A 25,106-nucleotide genomic window follows, 5' to 3' on the forward strand; every position below is an offset into this window, starting at 1 on the left:
TTGCGATAGCTAAAAGATCGAAGATAATTAGGTAGTGAAACTGATCGTCTGTCATTTGTTTGAACAACGCAAAACAAAAAGGCTACTATGAGAATTTCGGCAATTGCTGCCCTTGTAATACAGCCAAGAACTCTTCTCGGTCTATAATCCATTCAATTATCGATCAGCACCATACAGAGGATATAGAATCTAGTTTAAAGGTGAGATACTGACCTTGGCTTGTTTGGAAAGAAATCGAAATAGCCCCTTCTTTGCTTTTGGCATTGGGGTTCTTGGGGTTTCGAGCGAGAACATTCATCATGTCGAGTGTCATGCCACGCAAGTATGGAAGACGCGGAAGAGTGACGCGAGTATTCTCTTTCGAGGAATCTGTGAAGTCCGATGGAACACTTATAGTAAGCCACTTATCTGGTATCGAGTCGTCCCACCGTGCAGCCAGCTGGAAAGTCGTTCCCCGACGCCACAGTTGGATGTCGACGCTGCCCCTGCCGGATTTGTGAAACCCGAAGAGGGAATTGCTTTTCATCGATATTGACTGGATACGCCGGAGGTAGAGAAGGTCGTATAGAGGAGAAAGTGCGCTAAGGAACGAACGGGCTACAAGGTCGTCGCCGAACTCGATAGTTGTCTGCGTGGTCTTCTTGTCGCAATGAGAGAACGTAACAGGGGCTTCTGGATGGCAGAGTTGGTCAACGTGAGTTGAGATATAATCTGTGGAGTAGATTCGAGGGAACAGTATGCTCATTGAGGTGTGGTCGCATGTATAATCGGCGTCGCGGTAGATAAAGTATAATTCTGAACATCGCCATGAATCTCGATTTCGGAAGACTAACATGGCCTTGTATTGCTTGTGCTCTATCCCAGAGTCTACCACGTTGTAGACAAGGCCGGAAGTAGTGGGTTGGGACCAAGAAAAGTCCGGGCGGAGGCTCATTTCTAGGATGGCTTTCTCAAAGTCCTCTGCCCCTTGAGGCGTGCGGAATTGCAGACTAGTACCAAGATTTGGTGCACTGTCATCGTATATGTAGGAGTGCAAAGTGTTGTAGTTGCCGTCAGTCTTATCTGATCTCATCTGGCAAGTATCCGACCATTGTAGGAGCAGCTGGCGTGACATCTCCCCTCGGTTGACCTGTACTCTACTGAGAGGCATGAAGAGTTCCATGGTTGTCGGGGCCTTTTCAGCGACAGAGGAAGTAATTACTAGACGTCGAACAGACCGCCAAGCTTCTCCGAAAGATCGTTCTAGGATGCGCACCTCGGCGGATTTGACGAGCACGGGCGGATTCATTGATTTCATGCTCGGCGTGTTCACCTGCTCAAAGATATCCACGGAGCTCTTAAAAATGACACTCTCCGTAAATTCATTTGAATCGACTGGCTCTCTTTGCCATACGGCATCAAAATAATTCTTCGGGATGTGGATGAAATGCCCGAGGTCTCCTTCGAACTGGAATGAGATCAAAACACTCATGTTCTCGAATTTGAACGGAACAGGTTCTGAGATTCGAGCGCCAGGAAAACCAGTCAACAGGCCATTCGATAATTGGGCAAGAGGCGATATGTCGTCCAGTGTGACTATTTTTCATTAATTACATGGAAAGGTACTGGGGGGAAGCGTCACCTACAGTTTCGCTCGAGGCAGAGTGTGCCACTCTGATTGCAGAGAACAATCTTCGGCTCACTTTCCCCTTCTCGTGTTGCAAGAAGAAGCATGTATGGAGCGCTCTTGGTGCGCATGCGGAATTTCTTGCCTCCTATGCTAGCATTGACAAATGTGCGATAGAGAACCTTTTCCTGTTCGCTGCCGGCATCTTCTTGGTCCACGGCAATCCAACGCAAATTATCCAGGCCAAGTTCTAGGTCTGTTCCGTCATCTGAGGTTTCCTCTGGTTGTATTGGCTCCCAGATAGCAAGGTTTTGAGTATGTAGACTTGATGAGTCCGGGATGTCGATGGAAGTATATTGCGAAAGCTCTTCATTGATGCTCTAGATTGGATTAGCCACAGACACTGGCATATAGATGCAGAGCTACTCACTTCAGAAAGTTCGAGAATTGACTTCCGATCTTCATCCACCAGGAAGTCAGTCGAGGCATCGTCTCTCAGAACAATATTGTACAGGATATACGAGGCCTTGAGGAGATCAATATAGGCTTGATTGCTGGTCGATCTCGACTCCATGGACGGACTGAGACTGCCCCGGGCGCTGACATAAATGTGCCTGTTGCAATTTGCCAGGGTCGCGCGTGCCTGAAATAGATCGTCAGTACACATTTCACACAACTATACAGAAGGGCTTTACCTTTAATAACCACCAAGTCGCCACTCGAAGCCAGTCTTTGGTGATCAATCTCGTAATTTGCAACTCGTCGTGCACCGACGCGTCAAATTTTTCCAATGTCTCACCAGATGGTTTGTGCAACTGGTTCTGCGGCTCAAATCGGATGGGCCTTAAGGTATATTCCTGGTGCCGTACATCACGCAGATGTTTCATAGCGGATGATACCGCCTCGATAACGTTATTGTGTCGATAAACAGCATCGGAGTAAGACATATTGCGGTTGATGATCTGTTTCTCCTCTAGCTCTGGGTCATCCGTCCACATTCCATCATGAAGTGTCCGACCGTCAATCGAGCCACCAGAGAGGAGCTGTTCGCTGCGCACTCTGGAATGGCTGACACGACCCGTCGGGGGTAGAAACGGCGAAGTATTCAGGGACAACCAAGAAGTCGGCGAGGACCCATCCAAGAGCGACACATCGGATCCAGTTATTGCTGATTCGGAACATGTGGAAGTATGTCTGACCTTGCTGCTGCTCCCCACGGAGCTCCTGTTATTAGCCAGCTCTGACATTCTGGTACGAACTTCATGTATTATGTCCATTTCACACTCTTCTTCGTTGTTGGCTGGTAGTTCCACCATGCCCGGGCTCATTGGTGAGACAACAGAGTCCGTATCCCGAACAGGCGAAGCCGCAGTGCTGAGAATAATCTGCTCGTCCTCCTTCATTGCCAGAACCATTGTTCTCTCTATACGAGCAAGCGAGGCGCTAAAACGATGAGACCCCGAGCTTAGATCTGGGACAAGCTAAGAACACTCACTTTCCAATTGTGCTTATACATAGGCTCAGATTGCAAGTGTGCACCATAATCTTGGATCTGATATCCTCAATCTGAGTCCGTTGTGTTGCCCATTTGATCTTTTGCCAGAAGCCAATTCCATCGCCAGTTACAGAGCCTTTGAATCGGGTAAGAAGATCCTGCAATCTCTGCAGTGTTGCCAAACAAGCGCCAAGGGATCTTTGGAGCGCCCTTTTTCGGTCTTCGTCCATTTTCTCAAAAAAGGATATGTCGTCTCCAAAGGTTCTCAATGTCCCTTGCAACAAACCCAGTTCGGTCACTAGCTTCTTAAATCCATCCGGAGCATCCTTTGCCATAAGATGGCATTGGTTATGTAGATCCCATGTCAGCTTCGTGAGAACGGGAATATCGACAATGCCGAAATTCGAAGCCATGCTTTGAGATAGAGTGTATTATCGATAGAATCGAGTAGAGGACACCTTCAAAACTGGAGGAATGACAGTCTTCCTCACAGTCATGATCACCAGGGCTAGGTAGACAGAATGCCTTCCTTGCGACGCGGGCTGGGGTAGGCAGTAGAATATAACAAAGCATTGCTTGAAAAACAAAACCGACGATCAGTTGGCTATCATGGTCGAAACCATGAAAGAGATGCCCATTAAGGATCATCTGCCAAGCAATCCCAGCCAATATGAAGGCTAGGATTGATTCGACCATTCGATGGTTGCACCCAACTGCGTTAGGTCATTTTTCGAGTCGGCCATTCACACAGCAGTTGCACCGAGTGGCTGTAGGATTATTGGCCGGGGTATAGCTGCACTGTGAATGGGCACCAGTGGAGAATGCAAATAGCATTTCGAAAGCCCATCTTTCTTTGATAGCACGCCACTAAGCTGTGTTTGCTGCAGGCAAACAAAGAACCTTTGAAAAAACGCTTTTGGGGCTACCGACAAAAATACTGAGTTGGCAGCAAGTGGCGACCTCAGAAAAAGCTAGACTCCAGGAGATTTATGATATGAGGACTTGCCACACGTTGTACGGGGTAGTCTTGTGAGGTTGGACATGGTGAGATGGGACGCGTTGAAGCCATCCACACATTCCCCGTGTTCTGCTGTCAGAGTAACTCAAAATAGCTCAACTTGGAAACCCAAGAAGCATCCAAACGCAATTCATAGGGTTCCAAGGTTGTCTGCTACACTGCTTGTCTCAAGTGGCACAAAGAATAGCTCCTGGAATCAAATATAGCTATCTATGTAGGAGGTAGGTACCATCTTCAGCTCCTCAATATGTGACCCGCTTTCTGCCTCAGGCGCCGAATAATGTTGGTCGTCTCACCCCCCTAATTCCTTCGCTTTGCCAAACACCTCCCCCAGCTTCCAATTGGTGCTACAAGCCATGATACACGTATAAAAAGTGTTGGTTCAATCAGCCAGAGGCATCTCCAAGCTCGCCAGCCCTCATATACACCCCGCGCATCCTCCGAGCTCGACCTTTAACTAAACCAACGCCAACATGTCGTCCGCCGCGTCCTTCACCCTGGATGTCCCCACGGTCCTCTGTCTCGCGATTTCCCTTTCCTTGATGCCAATTGCCTACGTCCTGAGCAAAACCCTTATTCCAGCCAACAAGACCCGCAATCGCATCCTCTTCTTCTGGCACGCCTACGATGCCCTTACCCACATATTCATGGAGGGCTCCTTCCTTTATGAGTGTTTCTTCAGCTATACCACCGTCGCAGCCAGCATCGCCACCGCAGAGCCATATTTCCTCAATGACCCAACCCGCGTTTATGGGGCCGCATACGGAACTAGGCCTACCTCGCGCCTGTGGCAGGAATACGCGAAGGCCGACCACCGTTGGGCTGGCGCCGATCTGACCGTCGTCTCGCTGGAGTTGTTGACTGTCTTTCTCGGTGGTCCGGCAGCGATTTACATTTGTTATCTGCTGTGCCGTTCATCCAACGAGAAGATCAGTGCCAAGTCTCGTGGTGGTGCTAAGGCGACCCTGTGGTTTGTCGCCACTGCGCTCGCTACCGCAGAGTTGTACGGCGGGTTCATGACATTTGCGCCGGAGTGGTTGACGGGAAGCTCGCAGCTGGCTACTGAGGATCCAGTCTATCTTTGGTTATACTTGTTCTTTTTCAACACTCTCTGGGTCTTCGTTCCTCTGTGGGTGTTGTGGGAGGCAGCAAAAGAGCTGCGCGGTGCCTTTGTGGCAGCGGAGACCAGCAATGATCGCAAGAGCCAGTAAGCTTCTGCACAGCTCTTGGAACACGAAGTCATGTTGAATGCATTTTGAGAAATCTTACTTGTCTGATACCCCAAACGTACAATATTGGCTAGTGGGAAAGGTCCACTCGCCATGCAATTTGCATTCATGATTGCGGTAACACATTCATTGCTTCCTTAGCATTGTTCGATGTTGAAGCTAGTGGTAAATATGCACACAGGGGTATAACCTTTGGACGACCTTTGAATACATAGGATCACAAGCTGTACGGAGTAAAGGGTACAATGTATCCGCGTCGGTGTTTCTCATTCAAACTTTTTGCCCCCTAATTACGCGTTTTGGCCTTGGCGGGGACATTATCGATAGTGGGGGACTTGACATATACATGGCTGTATGGAGGCAATTGTTGATAGAAAAGGGCTTCTTGCTGTACTAAGAGAAATCTTGTGGGGCAAGGCCGTGATATCATAGCGGTTGATCATCTTGCATCGTTTATTGGGGGGAAAATCACTACAACGCTCATCGAAGTTGGCGCATTCTGCTTAGACCTTGGCAGCTCAGCACAGCCTCAGAAGGTTCCCCGGTCTCATATATAGGTCATTATGGTACCGCTGCAATCCCCCAGAAAATGGTGGTTCTATTGGTTCAAGAGTTTATAGGCATAGTGGCTCAAACGCTCTTCTTAGAGGCCTCATACGTTTTGATTCGTGGCGGAATCGAAGTCAGGTATCTAGGTAACGCGGTAATACCTGACTGAGCCCATGAATGGTTTAGCCCTACAGAGTATATAATGGTTAATACCTGATAACCTCCTTCCCAGATATTATGTAGAGCGATTCGTAGCGCTTCAAAAATGAGTCAGGATTTAATTTTCTTGGTATTCTCGGCCAGCGTTGGAGCAGGGATACCTAATTAAGATCTCGGTCTTGGAAACGGTGCGCGAATACCTAACAGACTCGACATCACCCCGATACCAAGGGAAAGTGGCAATTTAAAAAGGCTGGGTTTTGGTTAGCGCTTTCAAATAACCCAGTGGCCTCTAAGGATCTCAAAGGACATTAGCGAAATGTGTTGGGGTTCACACTGATAGGGGGGCTCAGAGCCGATGTGACCCTGCACATGTTTGGTTATATTTAGGCGATGCCTACTCCGTACTCCGTACAAACCTAAGTTACCTGATTTTTTTTAGGCATCTACTTCACTTTTTTTCGTTTTGGTTTTTTTTTATTTGTCTGAAGTCGTTTCGACTTCACTTTCCGCTCTTTTGGAGAGGAAATAGACCCACTGTTATTCATCATGTTTCAATATAGCAGCGCCTCGTTGGTCGCCTTGCTTTTGACTTCGCTATGCACAAACCCTGCTGAAGCGCGCGTCAACACGACCATGTCTCCTATTTACATTGACAACGACGAGTATTTTATGAACGGAAGCAACATTGGTTCAGTAGCTTTTTCGGATATCCAAGCGGCTTTCAAGAGTCCCAATCTGACCGACGAAGTGACTTTCAGCGGCTATGACTGGACGAAGCCCTTCCCAGGCTCAGCTATCTCCGGCTTCAAAACGCACTTGCGAGTCGCATACGACGTGCCAATTTCTGGGGATGTGGTTGAAGATGCCACCACAGCCTTGACATCATTGACATACAGCATCCCCGAATCCATGATGCAGAGTGATGGCACCCTTCCTAAGCCCGTAGACCCTTCGTGGTACATCTGCCGGCACATCTTTGTTGGCACGAAGCCAAAAATATCCGATAAAATCGACAGCGCCTGTGATTTCCTGGGCTCAGAGTGCATTACTGATTTGAAATCGAGCTTAACCAAGGACTGGATGAATGTTACCCCTGAAGTCCCTTGCTCTGGCTTGGGATTTGACCCTATCCCTTCGTCTTGCAGGAAGATTTTTGGATTCGCTCGAATGGATGTTCTCGGTCAGTACACTCTTCCTACCACATCTGAAGAGTCTTGTAGCTAATCCGGTAAATCTGAATACAGGCATTGATTCAAATGCCATGTCAGATGATGAGATCGCAAAAGTCGACGCTGTCGATGTGCAGCATCCCTGGAACTGGAGAATGGGAACTGGGTATCACAGTCCAGGCAATACTGCACCACGAGAAGCCGCAGCGGAACGAACTTACCTTCTGGTCGATGTCTGGGGTTACAGCCCATCCGCAGATGAAGACACTAGGCAGACCCCAAATGCCACCCTCACGTGTCTTCGACCTGAACCTGTGAAGCCAGATTCGAGCGACGAGGCTATTGAACCTAGTACTCGTACGACAGCTTCAACTAGCACGACTAGTTCGGCTGGCACTCCAACAGAAAATAGTGGCATCTTGGGCAAACACGCCGAGCCAGTTATAGGACTGGTTTTACTGGTTTCACTTGTGTTTATGGGTGTATAACAATCGAACATGGGTTTTCAGAGGGGAATAGATGAAGAAGCAGCTTGGGTCGAGATGCAACGAGGATTGAGATTGGGTTTAGCCCCGGGAACCAAGTCTACCTCGGTACTATCATACACTTCGGGAAAAGCCGATAATATCTAATGTACAACTACTTCAATTCGTACGAATCAATGGTTTGATAGAGCAACATATCGAGCATAAATTACTTCAATTATGATGTCTATATTGATCCCGTTGGTATCATTCTAGGATCTATAAGCCTGGGCTTTGGTTTGTGTATGGAAAGTATGTGGCCCAAGGTTGGGTGATTCCATCATTGATTTGGATTGATCGCCACAGATTGAATGAGAATCATGTTAATTGGCAATTCTAATAAATGAATTACTCGCCCTGTGTAGCCGTTGCTCTTATGGCGATGCATTTTGTCTGTTCATGGAGCGTTTAATGGTGCTTGCGTTTTTTTGGCGGGCTTTTTTCAACCCTCGTGGGCCTCGGTATATACTTAAATTAGTCTCCCTATGATGTGTTATTTGAGCATCTAACGCGCGCATCTCTTTATTTTCATACAAATATCCATAAGTATGAAGGGTTGGTGGTGGTTCTAGTCCGTCGAAGAACGGATTGTGTTCAGGATATATAGCCGCAATAATGTAATGGAAATTGAAAATACGTCGCATAGGCTGCTTGAATACTCAAATAGACCAACTATCTTTATGATATGATAGGTGTGAAGAAGTCTGGAAAATAGAAAATTGGTCGAAACGTATCAGAGCGTCAATCAGACCAAAGCCATAGTCAATTTGACAATTAACAAGTTCAATGAGGCTGTAAGAATTTCAAAATGGCTATCTGTACTTGTAGCATCAATTTGCTGACCTATCACAACAACAGCCCGGGTGGTCTAGTGGTATGATTCGCGCTTAGGGTATTCAAAACCTGAGCAATATTGCGCGAGGTCCCGCGTTCAATCCGCGGCTCGGGCCTGTTATTCTTTTTGCTTTGTTTTTTATTTTTGTCTCGGGGGAGGTTGATTGGCCAGAGGACTATAGAGGGTGGGGCTCTCCCTATCTGCGACAACAGCCCGGGTGGTCTAGTGGTATGATTCGCGCTTAGGGTATTCAAAACCTGAGCATTATTGCGCGAGGTCCCGCGTTCAATCCGCGGCTCGGGCCTGTTATCTTTTTAGTTTTTTTTGTTTTTGTTTCGAGGGAGGGTGATTGGCCAGAGGACTATCTATAGTGGGTGGGTGGTGGGTCTCTCTATATGTGTGGAAGAGAGAGCGAGATAACCCAAACTACGGAGCAAGTACATCCATGGATGTACGGGGAGTATTCAGACATGTGTGCTGTGCACAGGTAGGCAACCCAGGAAAGTCAAGCAGCTTAGCTCAAAGCTTTTGATCGTGACCTGATAAACAGATTTCTGATATGAAGTAGAGATAAAAAGATTGTATATAGGGAGGGGAAGCTAATTATGGACGTACCTCGTCCACTCTTCATACGCATAGAGATACAAAAAAGCCCAAAACCTTTGTGAAGCCTGACCGAGAACAAAAAGGAATATCCGATGGAATGCCGAGGTAAAGGAGATGAATCCCAAAGAATTATAAAAGAAACTGGCTGCCTTATGGCCTGATACACGGACCAGATACGCACAAGATCGGTATGACGTAATCTATCCTCATGCAGGTGGCAGCACCCTGGACCTCGGTCTTACTTTAAGAGATCACATTCGTAGTTTGTTGCGACATAATCCCACCATCTGTGTTTTTATCCACACCCAAATTTTGAATTTTTTTACTTCTGACCCGTAGGACGGGCGATACTCAGTCCAGGGGCTAAGGCATTTGATCCGGAGGATAACAACAATCAATTCCCAAGAACCAAACATCGAACCGAAGCACTGGATCTCGTTTCCTAACCGAGCGATGACTGACTACAAGCTATCCTATGAGTCCCAACTGGTGTGTTCATATATTCAATTCAATTTGTCTTATCCTCCCATCCTTGCGCATTCCTATACTCTACCTGGCCAGACTAACATGATCATGCAACAAGGACGTCTATCACCCCTCCTACCGCTACGAGACCCATGATCCGCGCGATTGGAAATCTGCCGCTCTGCGTGGCCCAGCACTTCCAGCTCTAGGAAATGCGACTGCCGGTGCTGTTGGTGCAGCCATCTCTAATGTCGTCGTCTACCCTCTCAATGTTATCGTCGCCCGTCTACAGACCCAGAAGCACAAAGCCAGCAAACCGAGTGAGAAAGAAGACAAAAATGAGAGCGAAGACGAGAAAGAAGAAGTATATACCAGTGTGGTAGATGCTGCGCGCAAGATATACGCCCAGCAAGGCATGTCTGGGTTCTACCCTGGTCTGGCGCAAGATACCTGGAAAACCGTCGCGGACTCCTTCCTTTTCTTCCTTGCATATAGTGTTATACGCCAGAGACGGATAGTTGCGCGTTTCGGTGCGGAGCGAGCCCGCAAAAGTAAAAACATTATGCTTCCCATACTTGACGAGCTGGCCGTTGGTATCTTGGCTGGCTCGTTTGCTAAACTGTTTACCACACCGCTGTCGAATATCGTGGCGCGAAAGCAGACATCCGCGACACAGAAGGGTGCAAATTTGACAAACTTGACAACCAGTGACATTGCTGCTCGGATCCGTGCCGAGAAGGGAATTTTGGGATTCTGGTCTGGATACTCGGCCACTTTGATACTTACCCTGAATCCATCTCTCACATTCTTCCTCAACGAAATCCTGAAACGAACCCTTCTCCCACGCTCAAAGCGCGACAAACCTCCGCCATTTTTGACTTTCCTCTTGGCGGCATTAAGCAAAGTTGCAGCATCGTCAATCACCTATCCCTTCTCGCTCGCAAAGACTCGAGCACAAGTAATGAGTTCGGACCCCAAATCTGGAACCCAAGAGAATAAACCCAAAAACTCCCTGCTCGCTTCTCTCACGCCCGAAATCCTCTCCACAGTTGCTACAATAGCCCGTACAGACGGTGTACCTGGGCTCTACGCCGGACTCCAAGGCGAGGTGCTTAAAGGCTTTTTCTCACATGGCTTCACAATGCTTGCAAAGGACGCCGTATACGCATCTATAGTCAAGGGCTACTACCTCATACTAATGCTGGGACACCGGTATCCCTCACCCGAGGAGCTCCTCCAGCGTGCACGCGAACAGGCAGAGGAATACACACAGATGGCACGTGAAGGAGCGCGTGACTTAGCAGAGAGAACAAAAGAGGGCGCCGAGGAGGCTCTCAATGTCGCCTCTGGCGGTGTTTCTGTTGATATGACGTCAAACTCGACCGTTGCTGCAGATACTGCAGGGAGTGCGAGCCATGCAATTGATGCTTCTTCGGGGCTGAAGGTTTCTACTACATCGATTCCCGACGAGTTCAACGAGACAGCGGAGCTGGTCGGTGACTATGTTGAAGACGAGGCGGCTGAATGGAAGTCCTTTTACCATTGGTTCTGGGAGAAGGATCGTGGGCATTATGATTAATTTTCGAGAAGTCTGGTTTATGTGGTGTTTATAAGCATTTTTGATACCGCCGTTTTTCTGGATTATTACTGAAATACATAATAGCATTCGACCTCGGGAGTCTATTTCATATGCGCAACTAATAGATTGCATCTCATTTGCAAGCAGCGGTTGGTACCAGGTCGTTAGGTAACTGTTAAATTCTGGGTCATCAGATCAGAATCCAAAGCATTCTGCAGTTCTCAGAACAGATTTCTTCTTCGACCATTCAGTGCATCTGTTACAGGCGATAACATGTCTTGACACTCGTCGTCCATATCGTATCCGTATGCTCCACGCTCGCAGATGAAGAGTTTCAAAGATTTGTACTGCCCCAGAAGGCCATCAAGAGTCTGTATGTCCAGCTCGCGCTCGCGAAGTTCTAAATGAGCCAAAGAAGGCGCGACTCAAGTTTCATGGCCACCTAGCATCCCACATCCTGCTTGTCCTATTTTCACTCAAAGAATGGGGAGGGGAGTTGAAGTAGAATGATGCACGATGGGCTCGAAACCCAGTCTTATTTTCCATGTGTCAATGTAGTGAATACATGAGTTGACTTGGGCTATAGTATCTCTCGGAAAAGAGCATGGATGTAGCTTTCCAAGCGATAATGTGTCGTTTGAATATCGAAACGTTTGATCCAAGGGAGAGATGCTATGGCATCTGAGTCCATAGACTCGTCAGGTGAAGGTATACTTTGTGCTTATTGGCAGATGATGAACAATCTTGAAGAGCGTTCCAAGATCCTGAGACTGTATCGTATGTTTTTGACTAATCGTGCGGTCGTGCTAGATGGATTCCAAGCACCAAGAGACGCACGTGGGTCGCAAGAAGCGAAACTTTTGAGGAAATCGAAGGCTATAGGCAACAAATATATACCCTTGTTCGTTTCTGTTTCATTTCGGAGGAACATGAATCGAAAGTTCTAACAATAGGCTAAATGAGTCAAGTATAGGCGAAAAAATCACCAAGAAATACATAGGGGCGAAATTAATTGATATACAATGCCAATATAAGCAGGCAGTGAAGCAAGCACACCACGGAGCAACCTAGCTATCTTTTATAGGTACAAGCCTAGAGATATTTCATTGTTTGCCTATTTGGCATATATATTCACCAAATTTACCTAAGTTTTTTCTATTCATCCGCCAAAGTTATCTAAAGATATGGGTATCTAGCTACTGCGTGCCACTATTACGCAGATATCTAGCGCTCAGGGGCCGGTTCAACTGAAATCGAATTTGTTGCCTTGGAATGCGTGATTTCAAGCTGGCAGACAACTGCGATACCTAAATTACTACAACAAGGCCTTAATAAGTACCTAGTCAAACCCATACCTAGGTCTAACCTTAGAAAGCAGGCCATCCAAATGGGGGATCCCAGATAGTCAGCCGCGCTTATGGGCTTGCAGTATTTTTCTCGTGATATTCTTCGTGCTCTTGCTTGTTTTGAATCGTCTTTTAGTGGCCTTGAAAGCCTCGTTAGAAGTCATTAGTATAGATATCTTCCAAGGTTCTTCCTTCACACACTACCTAGGTATTGATGTTTCAACTTTCAACTACATAGCATATTTTGCCTAGCCATATAAAATATTCTCTCCGACCACAAAGGCTGGGGATAGCGATACAAAGTGTAGCGTAGTAACTATGTACACAAATTGCATTGGCGTTTATTTTGGTGAACTGATCACTTACTTGGTGGCCTTTCGATTGAACTTTCTATATTCGGAATCGTCTTCACCCTAAATTATATACATGTTTAATTTCTCTATTTCAAGAACAAGTGTTACTAGATACCTGATAAGCACATCCGATGGTCTCGGTTAACAACCAACAAATATGAGTTTCAATCCTATTTCCCGACGTGCTCACAACACACAAAAAAGGCTTGACACTCGCAAGGTCACAGTGACTCCGGAGTAGAATTTGAAATATTGAGGCTACTATCTCAACTAGGAGCCCGAAATGGCGAAATGTGGGCTTAGTGCTTACACGTCGCCGGCCTACTTGCTCCCGAGGTCAGATGCAACATGGCGGGGAGCTAACTGGGTAATATTGGCCATTTAGTGACTCACCTCTCGTGTTTATAAAGAACCTTGTTATTTCCAAAGCGAGCAGACTTCCAAACTTCCGAATTTACCCTTCAAGATGGCAGGCAACGAAGTCCCCAAAGTGACCTTCAAGTCCAGTCGGCTTCTCTACAGAGCTGTAGAGAACTCCGAAGAGGACATAGCATTTTTTCAAAACAAAATCCATATGGACAGCAATGTCCAAACAATGAGTACCATGCGACTCATTCGTCCTGCAAACAAGGCCGATGCTGAACAGCATATGAAAATGATGCAAAATAACCTCCTTGGAGTCCTGATATGCCTTCCTCCCCAAGAATCCTCGGAAGAAATCGAATCCTCCAACCAATCCACGCAGAATTCTAAATCAGTCCCGATTGGATTCATCGCATTGTTCAATACTGCGCCGGAGAGGGCACATCATCGCAATGCGATGATTGCGATATCACTTGTGGATGGGTACCAGGGCAAAGGGTATGGCGGAGAAGCCATCAACTGGGTATTGGACTGGGGATTCCGACAAGCTGGACTGCACAGGATCGCAATCAGCACGTTTGAATTCAATCACAATGCTTTGAAGCTTTACAGGAAGCTTGGCTTTGTGGAAGAGGGTCGCGAACGAGAGGCCTTGTATCATTACCGCGCTTGGCACGATGTTATCAATTTATCCATGCTGGAGCATGAGTGGGAAGCTTTGAGGGGGGAATCCCCGAGCTAGACAGATTGTGAATTATCTGTTATGGAAAATGATAGCCAATAAGGACACAGGTTGTGTGCAGTTGGTAATGTCCATGTTGCTTTGGAGGGACCGATATATTAAATTGTCAACGCTGCACAAATGTCACCATTTCAATGTTAGCCAATGGCTTGGGAATAAGCTATGGGAATATATATGGGAATATATATGGGAAGCAAAGTGTCTCAGTTCTGAGAAGAAGTAGCGAGTTTTGCAATGTCCGTATATCTATTGAGCTTCAATGCCAAGATAGCATCGGCTCATGCTTGTTTATCCTATTAGACAACCAGGGACTACCAAGAATGCATAAATGAAGTAAATTCTCAAAAGGTATTCTGCATATAAAAACAATTGCTCAAGGAGGTTGAAGTGGAAGGTCTGGCATCCTCACAAAAACAAAACGATCATGATCTGATCCTGTGGAACCAGCCACGATCCGCCACGTAGTATACATAAGAAACATTGCCGTTGAAACGAGGTGCGTGTTATGGTGGCATTGCAACGCCAAGATGAGTGTCAACCAAGTCAAACCAAATACCCTCATATCCCGTTTCCTTCGATGACCTGACCAGTTTCACAAACTCCTGCAGCCGCAACGCACTTGCACTTTGCACCGTGAAATAAGACAGGCGCTCAAGTAAAACTTCTCCAGGTCCTTCAATCTCCAGCATAGCCATTGTCAGGGGAAACACTACAGGAAAAGCGCTTGCGTCATTAGTGACTGACTTGGCAAAAAATGACAATTCGGAAAATATGCCATTTGCCAGTTTATGTGCGGGCTCGTCCTCGACTCCTAGCGGAAAACGTAATCGGTGAAGGACCAATAAAGCCCCAAGACGATACATGTTCGCTTGGGTCACCATTGCTAGAACTGCATTTTGGCCGTAATTGTCAAATAACTGAGCTGGCGTTCGGGGATGCCATCGTCGGATTGTCTCCTCTATCTCGTCCAGTCGATCATGAATAGCCGAATGGGACGCAGATCCCGCAGCAGGCGGATTTCGCTTCAAGGCATTGGTACATTCGCAGATGTCATAGAGATGAGGAAGAAGAGTCGCACAGAGGCCGGCATAGCGATCGACGATGATACGACGCTGATGATCTAGCCGTATAATAGGAATTTCACGGTGCACTAAGCACTCGACTGTATCAATCAAAATCGGTGTCATAGTTATTCCGTCCAGGATAGGTATTTCGACCAGCCTCGGAAGCCATTGTTCAGTCGACATGAGCGCGCTCCGAACAATCGAGTGGGCCGTGTTGGAATATGGCGCCGTCAGTACATTGAACACGTACATAATCTGACCCAAAAAAAGAACACCTGCTGCATCGTAATCGTGTGTGATATTCACACTTCTCAAACGCTGCAGTCCTTTCGCAGCTTGACATATATCCGGCTCATCTCGGCGCATGACAGGGGACTTTTGATAGTTTGTCATCAGCCCCAGGAACGCCAGATACCCCTCGGTCAGGATCGGAGCAGAGAATTTCAAAATAGCATAGACTGTCTTTCGGGAATCAGGAATGAAGCGACTTCCCAGCATAAAAGGTGAATGGATGACCGAGAACTTTTCAAAGTCCATGACGATACGCAGCGCGTCAGATGCTGTCTGGAGGTTTGTTGGGGAGGCCAGTAATCTCTCTGGTGAAATGATCATAAAGTCGGTACTTTCTGGTGTCAAAGCGTCTCCGGCCGCGACCGGAGAGCTAAACTGACTGAGTGCGGATGATGAAGCATCGCTGTCGCTTCCCTCAGAGTCCCTAGGCTGCTGGCACTCAACTTTGGAACTCTCCCTATGTGGGAAGGGTTGGACCGCAGATCGATATTTCATGCGTTTATAACGACGAGACGTGGATTCTGAGATCTTCAGACGACTACATCTGGCACATGGCGGCGCATCACTGATGCCTTTCTCTTTAGTCCAGTTGCAGTGATCACAAGTCTTCGGCACCATGATCTCAAGCAGATGCACGAATAAAACGTGGGAGAGACCACGGCTCCGGAGTAGTCAACCGTCTGAGTAGTCGATCTGAGGGGTTGCCGGGGTTGAGGTATGAAGGCTCAGAGAGATGAGATCGGCCGATTTCCCCGCTTTGCCCCAGGATCCTTCTCATAGCCGAGGGCTGATCGGCGCATATGCTTCCTGCCCTGGATCTGTCACCCCGGTTATTTTTGTTAGGCTCGTTTTAGATGGGCGACCTTTGAGTCATACAGTACGGAGTATACGGAGTAGATGCAAGAAATATGTCTGCATGACAGGTGTTTATACGCCACAACCCAGTCCGTGACCACCGATTGATATTACAGCACCTATCGACGATACTATCATACCCCCAAAGCGAGTTTATTACCCAAGAGAAAGGACTGGCTGGGTCGCACAGTGAATCACTCCTCCAGCCAATGGAAGCCCCGTAACCAGCACTGGCTGAACCACGCGATCGGGGCACAGCCTCTGAAGCAGTTCCAGTGCTTCCCGATCTCGCTGCTGGTCCCCAAACTGGGGAAGGATAAGACCCCCGTTCACAAAATAAAAGTTGACGTAGTTCGTCGCCGGTTCCTCGTAGGACAAGTCCCCGAAAATTTTGGGATCTGGCTCGTCCACTATATGTACCTTGAATCGGCGACCCTTCGCATCGACTGATTGATGCAGGATATCTCTAATTTCCTCATGGACTTTCATCCACAGATGAGGTACGCTTGAATGTGGTCGCGAGAGGACAACAACTCCGGGCCGGACAAAGTTGACTTCAGCATCGACATGCACATCAGTGACATCCAGGTCCTTTCTACCTGGGAACCAGATGATCTTTTCAACGCCGAGCAAGCGGCGTAGTTCTGCCTCAATCGCAGCCTTGGAAAAACCTGGATTGCGATTTTCATTGATGATGCTGCTTTCAGTGGCGAAGAGTGTGCCTTCCCCGTCCACAACTAGCGCGCCGCCTTCCAAGCAAATCTCCGAGTCTACGATTGTGACCTGGGATGGAGAGACGTCAGACTTGATGACCCTTCGCGCAAAGCTCGCATTTTCTCCCAGCTGTTCAGGGGCCATCACCGGCCATTGCAGCCCATCGGAAGCCCGGTCATGGGCGCTGATATCGATCTTCTTGCCCCATTCGCTAAAGCGGAAGTTGATTGCAAAGCGTTGGTGAGTGCTTTCGCCAACTCCCCGTACGTAGACAGGGCCTGTATCGCGCACCCAGAGATGATTTGTGAGAAACGGGATGATGGAGATTTTCGAAGGGTCACTCGGATATCTTGTGATAGCCTCGTCAACCATGAACTTTGCTTTTGGTGCATCTTCGGGTCGCGTATAAAGCCGAACTGGCTCGTGAGCGGAAATGGCAGACGCTAAATTAGCAATGTCGACACATGCCCTTTCGTAGTATGCAGGGGCGAGGGAGACTTTGGATGGAAATCCAAGAATGGTGGCAACATGATGCGCCGTCTCGCGGGGGTAGACAAATCTTGCAGCTTTCTGCAACGCATGTGAAGTCATGTTTGTTATGACTGGGGATGTGACTGGGGGTGGCTTAGCACAGGATTGAAATGAACAATATCAATGGTCACTGTATTTTCCCGGGCGCATGTGCTGATTTCATATGACTTTAACGAGCCTCTTGGGATTGGCTTGTTAGATATAAGGGCAAATGCAAGATTTGATTGTCTTTGGAAATCGGCGCTGGCGGGCTTTTCTCCACGTGGAGAGCGGTGGGCTTGAGGGTTTACAGCAAATCTCCCAAATTGGCCTCCCTGTTTTACATGCGTTAGGGTGTAGATGTACAAACATAGCGCAAAATCAATCTTTCTGGAACACTCTAAAGTACGATCTTCCCTACCAAAATGTTGCACCTTGTGCGGAGCTCTGCTGTGGACTAAACCGGAACACCAGCCCAACAAAGCTTGGAAGCTTCCTGACCTAACCTTCGCATCGTCCATCTACAGCTTGATGTTGAGCCCATTACTGATAGCTCGGGCCCAGTGCCATGTGTATTCAGTGAACACCATAGCAACCTGCGGGTGACTCGAGATCTCTGAGGCCAAGTGTATACGGTATCTCTACTCCTAGTTGGCAGAATGAACGAGTGCCTAGGACCCTCCCTCTACGGACATGTTCGGCCAATGAAGGGCAGACACTAGGCGCCTATGAAGTCATCTGACAGTGAGATTGAGAATGCGCAGTCACCTGGGCATAATCGAGAAGCCTGTCATCTTTCTCTCCCCTAAAAAGGTACCACTGCATGCATCGTTAAGTATGGAAAATACCAAATTTGGCGAGGAAAACTCAGGTACTGAGGTGGTAACTAACAACTATTTACTCTTTATGGAGTATATGGAGATATATGAAGGTCTTCAAATTGACTCGCTAACGCCCCAGTTCGGCTTCAATATGCTACTGATCCTAGATTACGGCTGACATCTGAGAGGGAGGGTGCATTGCGAGTTCTATGTCTCCAAAACTGGTGCTTGACAGGTGAAAACACCCATTTGAGCAATAATCCGACAATCAATAGGCCATGAATGCCATAAATACGGAGTATTTGTATTCTTCTTGATAAGCGCCAACCCCCCAATGTCCGCAAATCGAGACTCAATGATTGGTGAATTGGAAGTACAGTGTGTGATAGGCCAAGAAGCAAATGCAGAAAGATTGACCGCGGGTACTATTATTATACGTCTTTTGATTGGGAAAACTCATAGTGCGCGCGCGTGTGTAGGTAGTTATTGGAGAAAATTAGAGAATATTCCGTCATTCATATCTGTATCCAACCCTAGAAACGCAACAAAAATATTTTCTGCTCAAGGAAATGATCTGGATACCCGCAATCTGACGCCGTATGATAAAGTCTAGTAAAGAGGAAATCTCAACACAAGTATGTACACTGGCAGAATAACCCGTATCGGTTACAAAAGTACGTCGTAATTTATCTCAATCGATCGCAGGGATCTGATGGCCATCTGAGTACGCCATACGGAGTACTTAATAGAAGCCAGCTTTTTAAAAGGGCAAAACTGGGTGATTCTGGATACAGGGAGGCGGAAAGTTTACCAAAATACCTTTGGTTCTCGGCGATGTCCTATAGAGACAGAAGGTCTATTTTGATCCGTCTTCGAATATTGTCGCTTGCTTGCTAGATATACCTCTAGGGCTGGTTGGTGTGTCTCATGTAGGCAAGTAAATATGGACTTGCGAAGCGGAGACCACTAATGCACGCGCTACGCGCTGGCATCGAGCTTCGGTTTCAAAAGTTTGACGTCTATTCCCCTTTTGTCTCTAGAGCGTGAAAGGAGATTCTGGCTTGCATTTCTAAAACATTCAGACTGGCAGTAAGAATGCCACGAAGCCAGGTAGGTCGATTGGACAACAAAGAGGGAGCGTCTAACATCTTGTATGATTGATATTAGGGTTGGCCTCCCCACTACGTCAGGTCCAACTTAGATCGACTTCATACTCCCACTGAACCTAATAACATATGTATGAATTCACATTATGATACGAATGTGCGAGTTGATTCTTTTTTCACTTCTGATTAACCCTTCATATTCCTTGTCCGTTGGTTCTCCGAATCCCGAACACGCGAACTGCGCTGCTATATTTTCGAGGAACGGTACCGAGCTGAAAGAATGTGGCTCACAAGGATGGATTGGTGAGCCCAATGGGAGAGGCACAGCGGCAATTATATGGAGCTGCTGCTTTACTATGTTTCTCTGTTCATGGTCAAGTTTGTGTCTCAACGTGCCAGGACCGGAGGACTCGCCATGGCAAATCTTCAGACGAAGAGTCTACTTGACTGCCCTAGCTCTTCTGGGACCTGAGTTTATTTTCCAAATTGCGCTGTCCCAATGGGAGTCTGCCCGTCAGTCGGTGGTGGATTTTCAAGACTTGGGAATCGAATGGTGGACGATAACGCACGCATTCTATGCAGATATGGGTGGATTTGTCCTGAAAGCCAAGGACTCGGTGCCTTTTCCAATTAATGCAAAACAACTGCATTATCTGGTCGTGAAGGGTTATGTGGAGCTACCAAGAGTCGACGAAAAGGTTATAGACGACAAGAACAAGGTAGACGGGATGCTACGACTCATCACTCTTTGTCAATGTCTTTGGTTTATTTTCAGTATCTGTGGACGTGCATCGCTGGATCTAGCTATTACCACGGGCGAACTCACGACCGCGGCATTTATTGTCTGCAGCGTTGCAACCACGATCTGCTGGTATCATAAGCCAGCCGATATTCGCACCTCGGAAGTCATCGAGACAGATACAACTATCGAGCGGATACTAGCCGACGCAGGAGTGGTGGCTAAAAGGCCGTGTCGCTATACGCCGCTTGACTTTGTCACTCGAAAAGAGTGGCCGTGGTCTTTGTACTGGTCCAACTGGGTTAATATACTTCGCAAGATGCGTATTGTGATCTACCAACAACGTCGGCCGGTTGATCGATTTCAAAACACCCTGATATCCGAGCCTTCGGCGTTTGGATATGGGATGTTCCTACTCTTGACAATCATCTACGCATCCATTTTTGTCTGTGGCTGGAATTATAGCTTCCCGACCATCGCCGAGCAGCGACTATGGAGAATATCATCCACAGCCGTCTTGGTCTGCGCGTTTCTTTTCTGGGCAATTGGGCATTTTGCCTTTTCGGTATATCCTACTCATATCCGGCCGCTGCTCGAAGTCCGAAGGTGCAGCAGAATTTCCGACGAAGAGGCATCGTCGCCAAGTTCTGCGTGGATCAGTTTCAAGCAACGGGCACAGCGCGTGTGCGACCGGGTCAGAAACAACTCGATTGAACGAGATCCAGAACTTACCGTTCCATTGAAGGCAATGTTGCCAATATACGTGATTGGCGTGGTATATTGCCATGCTCGAGCGTACATATTTCTTGAAGACATCCTTGAACTTCGATCACTCCCAGCGAGTGCGTATAGCACAGTTGAATGGGTTGACTTTTGGCCCCACGTATGACAATACATCTTTTGATCTTTAAAGTTGAAACAATTGACATTCTAACTAATATGTATTTCAAACATTTGTGTTGAGACAAAACATCTAGTCCAGGAGTTTGTACATGATCTCATGACAGAACAAAGTAGTATATCACATCACATTGGCAACAAGAAAGAAAGCAGGAAAACGCAAGTAACGTCGTGAAGTCATGTTGATAGACCATAAATATATCGCAAGTGGATATTCGGAAGAAAAGCTCCACCTATTGGACTTTCTTGGGCTCCAAAGGATGGTCATCTGCGGTCATCTGCTTTGTCGCCCGAACGGCCACATAACGGTGGATGTCGTAGTATCGATAGCCAACGATCGCAGCCACAGCATTGACAAAGTACTTTTCAAGGCCGAACAGCCTGATAAAAAGATAAGGAATATAGGCAATGACAAAGAACAAGCGTAGCATCGGTTTCACATTTTCCGACAGGTCGTTCATCTTTATGTCGGTAAAACCAGCTTCCTTCACCAGCGACAGTAGGGTATCTGCTTCGAACTCTGCATTCGCAGGCATAGCGGCATATTCATTTACTTGACCGAAAATCTTCGATACCTCGGGCGCATCCTTCGGGGTGATGTGTGCATATTCGTATAGCATGAGGGTACCGCCAGGCTTCAACACGCGGAAAAATCCGTCGAGAACCGACTTAGTGTCTGTTGCATGCACTAGTGTCTCCATGGTGTAGACTCCGTCTAGAGACGCGGTCGGGAATGCATCCAAATGGTGGTAGTCTCCCCTGCTCACGGTCACGGCCTTTTCCAGCCCAGCTGCGATGACGTTCTTTTGAGCTCTCGCCACGTGTCGTTCGGTCACGTCCACAGCCTTGATGTTGAGCTTGCGACGGGCCAGGTGCATTGCAACAAGGCCGTTACCGCAGCCAGCATCGAGAACAGCGGAACCTGGAGGTAAATTCAAGCTGTCGAAGAGATGATCCTCCATTCTGCGAAGCGCCTTGGTGATTGGGAAAGGCCACCAGCTGCCGGGCTCATAGTATCCGAAGTGTCGAGTGCCGCCTAAAATAATGCGATAGCCAATCCTGGATTCCAGGGAGGCATAGTAGGACTGTAGAGCGGGATTTTTATTTATCAGAGGCTCGGTTTCTGACGTCGCCATTTTGATGGAATTGAGGGGATTTGTATGTACGGCGCAGCAATTGGAGATATACCGGTCACAGAGTGTTGACTGTCAGAGCTCTCGAACGTGAATGTTCGTTGGCGCTAATAGCTACCGCCTTCGCCTTTTGCTTCTAACCAAAAGAAAGAGTAGCAAAGAAAGAAAAAGGGGCGGGGTGTGATGTGATTGTCTTGTGCAGGGAGCTAAGCGCCAAAAGGACCAAATGAGGGGGCTGGCGGCAACAGTTGACGGCCCGTCTAGAACATGTGTTCCGAGCCTCAGGTTGTTGATCGAGGGATTATTTGTATGAGACATGGGATCGTGTTCAAAAATAGAAACTCTTTCTAATGCACGGAGTATGGAGTATAAATCTGGATTTTATGTAGCGGACAATTCTCTACTGAGCCGAGGAAGATATGAATCTACACCTATACTCTACTAATAAACTGATAGCGCTATTCTCTTGCCTACACCCCACAAAATATACATTTCGAGTTCAATTGGATAATGCAGACATGCGGAGTATTTTTCAGTCAATAAGAACGCTAATCCAACCATTTTTAATAGATCGAATGCAATGCAGTTGAAAGTCCGACTATCTCCCGAAGTCCCTTGCATGTCTAGCACAGCACGTAATACATATGGAATACTCCTTACATATTCGAGGTATAGATTGACTGGACTGTCAGCTCTACATATGTACATAGTATGCTAGGAAAGATGCATGTAGTCAGTCTAATACCCCGCAGCTGGCTCCGTACACCCGATCAAGTGTGGAGTTCTATGCTTCGCATACACAGTGTTTATGATATATCTACTCCATACATAGTTGGACATTCTCCCACCTATCTCTATGCACGATATATCACACAAAAGGTAAAGTTTGCCATTGGGCGAGATAATGGTAAATGCATTCGTTGGAATCTAACAACAATAGTAAATGCCCCAAGTGCCTGTAGAGTTAACAATGCTATTATGTACAAATTAGCCTCTAACTTCCAACAAATCAAATCTAAGCAAGGTTATACTCCTTGACCAGCTTCTCCGCACAGGTTGCACCAGTCACATAGGCAACAGCCTGGACGTGGGCATTCACCAAAACTGGGACAACTGCCATATCCGCCACACGCAGGTTCTCAATACCCTTGAGTCTGAAATCCGGGTCGACGACCGCATCCGCATCGTCTGTCTTGCCCATCTTCACAGTTCCAGTCATGTGCCAGCTGGAAGAGATGTTCTGTTGCCAATACTCGAGCAGCTCCTCATCGGAGTCGCCCTTGGGCATGGCCAGCGCAGCCACGTTATCTTTGGTGTAAGAATCGTGCTTGATAATACGGAACGAATCACGCAAGGCTTCAATCGCAAGCTTGCGATCGAATGGGTGAGCCAGGAACTTGGGGTTGAAGGAGAGCGGAGAGTCGGGATCGGATGATTGCAGAGTAACTTCTCCCCGAGTCTGCGCATTGAACAGGAAAACAAGCAGACAGGAGTAGTTCAGCGCCTCGACTGGGAAATCCGGAATGAACCAGTGGATCGGGAAGTGGGTGAGCATCTCGTAGTGCGGGACGGTCTCCTGGAGAAGATACTTCTGTTCGTCGGCAGGGAGGGCCTTGAATTCAGGCGAGGAAGTGAGCTGCTCGGCCAGCTTGAACCAGCCGATGCCCAGCTCGCAGGCGAACTTTGACCAGGGGCCGGTGCCGTCTTCTTGCCATTGCTTCTGCGCGGCGTCCATGGCGGCTTTGTCGCCGTAGAAGGCTTTGCGGTCGGTGCTGGCTTCTGTGCGGGTGTTCACAATTGGCACGAAGCAGTGGTCGCGGAGGCCCTGGCCGATGGCGGGGACGTCTTGGACGACGGGAATATTATATTGCTCGAGTTGGGCGGCGGGCCCGATGCCGGAGTGCATCAGGATGCGGGGATCGTTCAGCGAGCCCGCAGAGAGGATGACTTCCTTTGTGGCGTAGTCTGTTCGTAGCAGTCAGTATCTAGATGGCGCGTAGCAGGGACAGATCGCGTCTTTACATTTGGTTCCATTTGACTCAACACCCACAGCCTTCTTTCCCTCCAGGAGAACGCGCTGCACAGGGGCGCCAGTGACGATGGTCAAGTTCACTTGTTTCTCCTTGACTAGATCCCCCGCTGTTGAGCGCAAACCATTGTGAGCAGAATTAATCAACACCGACATCCCGATCGGGTTTCCTGAATTATGATCTTGGTTCAATGGGAACCCAGCGTCTTCAAAGACATCCAAAAGTCCAGTTAAATCTCTCTCCCACTCCTGCGCGAAGCCGACATGCAACGGACCCGCGCTTCCATGGTCCTCCGACTTGGGATTCGCATATTTCTTATCCATACCCTCAGGAATTTCGCCATGGAAGGTCTCCAGATCCTTGAACCGTTGCTGGATCTTGCTCCAGGCGAAATCATCATCGCCAGCAATGCGCGCCCACTCCTCATAATCGTCGCGGGCACCGACGCTGTACACGCCGAAATTGATGGCGCTTGATCCGCCCATGCAGCGGCCGCGACTGTAGTCAATCTCGCGATTGGCGCAGTCTGGCTGCGGGGTTGTCTTAAAGCCCCAGTTCATGGACTGGTCCTGGAAGGTGATCCATCGCTGACCGTCGACACGCAGGTTGCGATCTTCGTTGTTTTCGCCTGCCTCCAGCAGAAGAACGCTGGGCTTGGCAGCCGAGTTAGCGAGGCCGGCGGCGAGGGTGCTACCGGCCGGGCCACCTATACGATGAGTCAGATCAATATTTAAGAATCGGAGAGTTTTGGTGGCGATGGATGTGGCGGGGAACAGGTCGAATTTTGAAAATCGGACTTCTCCATTTACAGAGATCAGAGCGGATTTGCAGCATCACTCACTTCCGACGATGACGAAGTCAAAGGTGGACATGTCGAATGCTCTATGCCGACAGGATGTCAG

General features: G+C 47.9%; 11 protein-coding genes across 11 annotated transcripts; 6 read left to right on the forward strand and 5 right to left on the reverse strand.

The window, feature by feature from the left end:
• Window positions 1-85: 85 nt before the first annotated feature.
• On the reverse strand, window positions 86-3,514 carry N7457_008739 (uncharacterized protein; the record flags this gene model as incomplete). The annotated part of the gene is made up of 6 exons (XM_057179782.1): window positions 86-141; window positions 214-1,575; window positions 1,626-1,986; window positions 2,037-2,249; window positions 2,302-3,049; window positions 3,102-3,514. 6 exons carry the CDS (start codon window positions 3,512-3,514, stop codon window positions 86-88), a joined length of 3,153 nt encoding a protein of 1,050 aa, XP_057028168.1.
• Window positions 3,515-4,592: 1,078 nt separating this feature from the next.
• On the forward strand, window positions 4,593-5,330 carry N7457_008740 (EXPERA domain-containing protein; the record flags this gene model as incomplete). Its single annotated transcript, XM_057179783.1, has 1 exon — window positions 4,593-5,330. The coding sequence occupies one exon, from the start codon at window positions 4,593-4,595 to the stop codon at window positions 5,328-5,330; it is 738 nt and encodes a 245-aa protein (XP_057028169.1).
• A 1,275-nt stretch (window positions 5,331-6,605) lies between these two features.
• Window positions 6,606-7,283, forward strand: N7457_008741 (uncharacterized protein; the record flags this gene model as incomplete). Its single annotated transcript, XM_057179784.1, has 1 exon — window positions 6,606-7,283. The coding sequence occupies one exon, from the start codon at window positions 6,606-6,608 to the stop codon at window positions 7,281-7,283; it is 678 nt and encodes a 225-aa protein (XP_057028170.1).
• Window positions 7,284-7,320: 37 nt separating this feature from the next.
• Window positions 7,321-7,716, forward strand: N7457_008742 (uncharacterized protein; the record flags this gene model as incomplete). Its single annotated transcript, XM_057179785.1, has 1 exon — window positions 7,321-7,716. The coding sequence occupies one exon, from the start codon at window positions 7,321-7,323 to the stop codon at window positions 7,714-7,716; it is 396 nt and encodes a 131-aa protein (XP_057028171.1).
• Window positions 7,717-9,646: 1,930 nt separating this feature from the next.
• Window positions 9,647-11,237, forward strand: N7457_008743 (putative mitochondrial carrier protein; the record flags this gene model as incomplete). The annotated part of the gene is made up of 2 exons (XM_057179786.1): window positions 9,647-9,682; window positions 9,777-11,237. 2 exons carry the CDS (start codon window positions 9,647-9,649, stop codon window positions 11,235-11,237), a joined length of 1,497 nt encoding a protein of 498 aa, XP_057028172.1.
• A 2,165-nt stretch (window positions 11,238-13,402) lies between these two features.
• N7457_008744 (GNAT family N-acetyltransferase) lies at window positions 13,403-14,041 on the forward strand (the record flags this gene model as incomplete). The annotated part of the gene is made up of 1 exon (XM_057179787.1): window positions 13,403-14,041. The coding sequence occupies one exon, from the start codon at window positions 13,403-13,405 to the stop codon at window positions 14,039-14,041; it is 639 nt and encodes a 212-aa protein (XP_057028173.1).
• Window positions 14,042-14,544: 503 nt separating this feature from the next.
• Window positions 14,545-16,014, reverse strand: N7457_008745 (uncharacterized protein; the record flags this gene model as incomplete). Its single annotated transcript, XM_057179788.1, has 1 exon — window positions 14,545-16,014. The coding sequence occupies one exon, from the start codon at window positions 16,012-16,014 to the stop codon at window positions 14,545-14,547; it is 1,470 nt and encodes a 489-aa protein (XP_057028174.1).
• A 393-nt stretch (window positions 16,015-16,407) lies between these two features.
• N7457_008746 (agmatine deiminase family protein) lies at window positions 16,408-17,556 on the reverse strand (the record flags this gene model as incomplete). Its single annotated transcript, XM_057179789.1, has 1 exon — window positions 16,408-17,556. One exon carries the CDS (start codon window positions 17,554-17,556, stop codon window positions 16,408-16,410), a length of 1,149 nt encoding a protein of 382 aa, XP_057028175.1.
• Window positions 17,557-19,758: 2,202 nt separating this feature from the next.
• On the forward strand, window positions 19,759-21,030 carry N7457_008747 (uncharacterized protein; the record flags this gene model as incomplete). The annotated part of the gene is made up of 1 exon (XM_057179790.1): window positions 19,759-21,030. The coding sequence occupies one exon, from the start codon at window positions 19,759-19,761 to the stop codon at window positions 21,028-21,030; it is 1,272 nt and encodes a 423-aa protein (XP_057028176.1).
• A 244-nt stretch (window positions 21,031-21,274) lies between these two features.
• On the reverse strand, window positions 21,275-22,177 carry N7457_008748 (class I SAM-dependent methyltransferase; the record flags this gene model as incomplete). The annotated part of the gene is made up of 1 exon (XM_057179791.1): window positions 21,275-22,177. The coding sequence occupies one exon, from the start codon at window positions 22,175-22,177 to the stop codon at window positions 21,275-21,277; it is 903 nt and encodes a 300-aa protein (XP_057028177.1).
• A 1,012-nt stretch (window positions 22,178-23,189) lies between these two features.
• Window positions 23,190-25,076, reverse strand: N7457_008749 (GMC family oxidoreductase; the record flags this gene model as incomplete). The annotated part of the gene is made up of 3 exons (XM_057179792.1): window positions 23,190-24,139; window positions 24,197-24,910; window positions 25,046-25,076. 3 exons carry the CDS (start codon window positions 25,074-25,076, stop codon window positions 23,190-23,192), a joined length of 1,695 nt encoding a protein of 564 aa, XP_057028178.1.
• Window positions 25,077-25,106: the final 30 nt, after the last annotated feature.

This window comes from Penicillium paradoxum, assembly GCF_028828445.1.
Source record: "Penicillium paradoxum strain IBT 22861 chromosome Unknown utg000007l_segment0_segment0, whole genome shotgun sequence".
Classification (NCBI taxonomy): domain Eukaryota; kingdom Fungi; phylum Ascomycota; class Eurotiomycetes; order Eurotiales; family Aspergillaceae; genus Penicillium; species Penicillium paradoxum.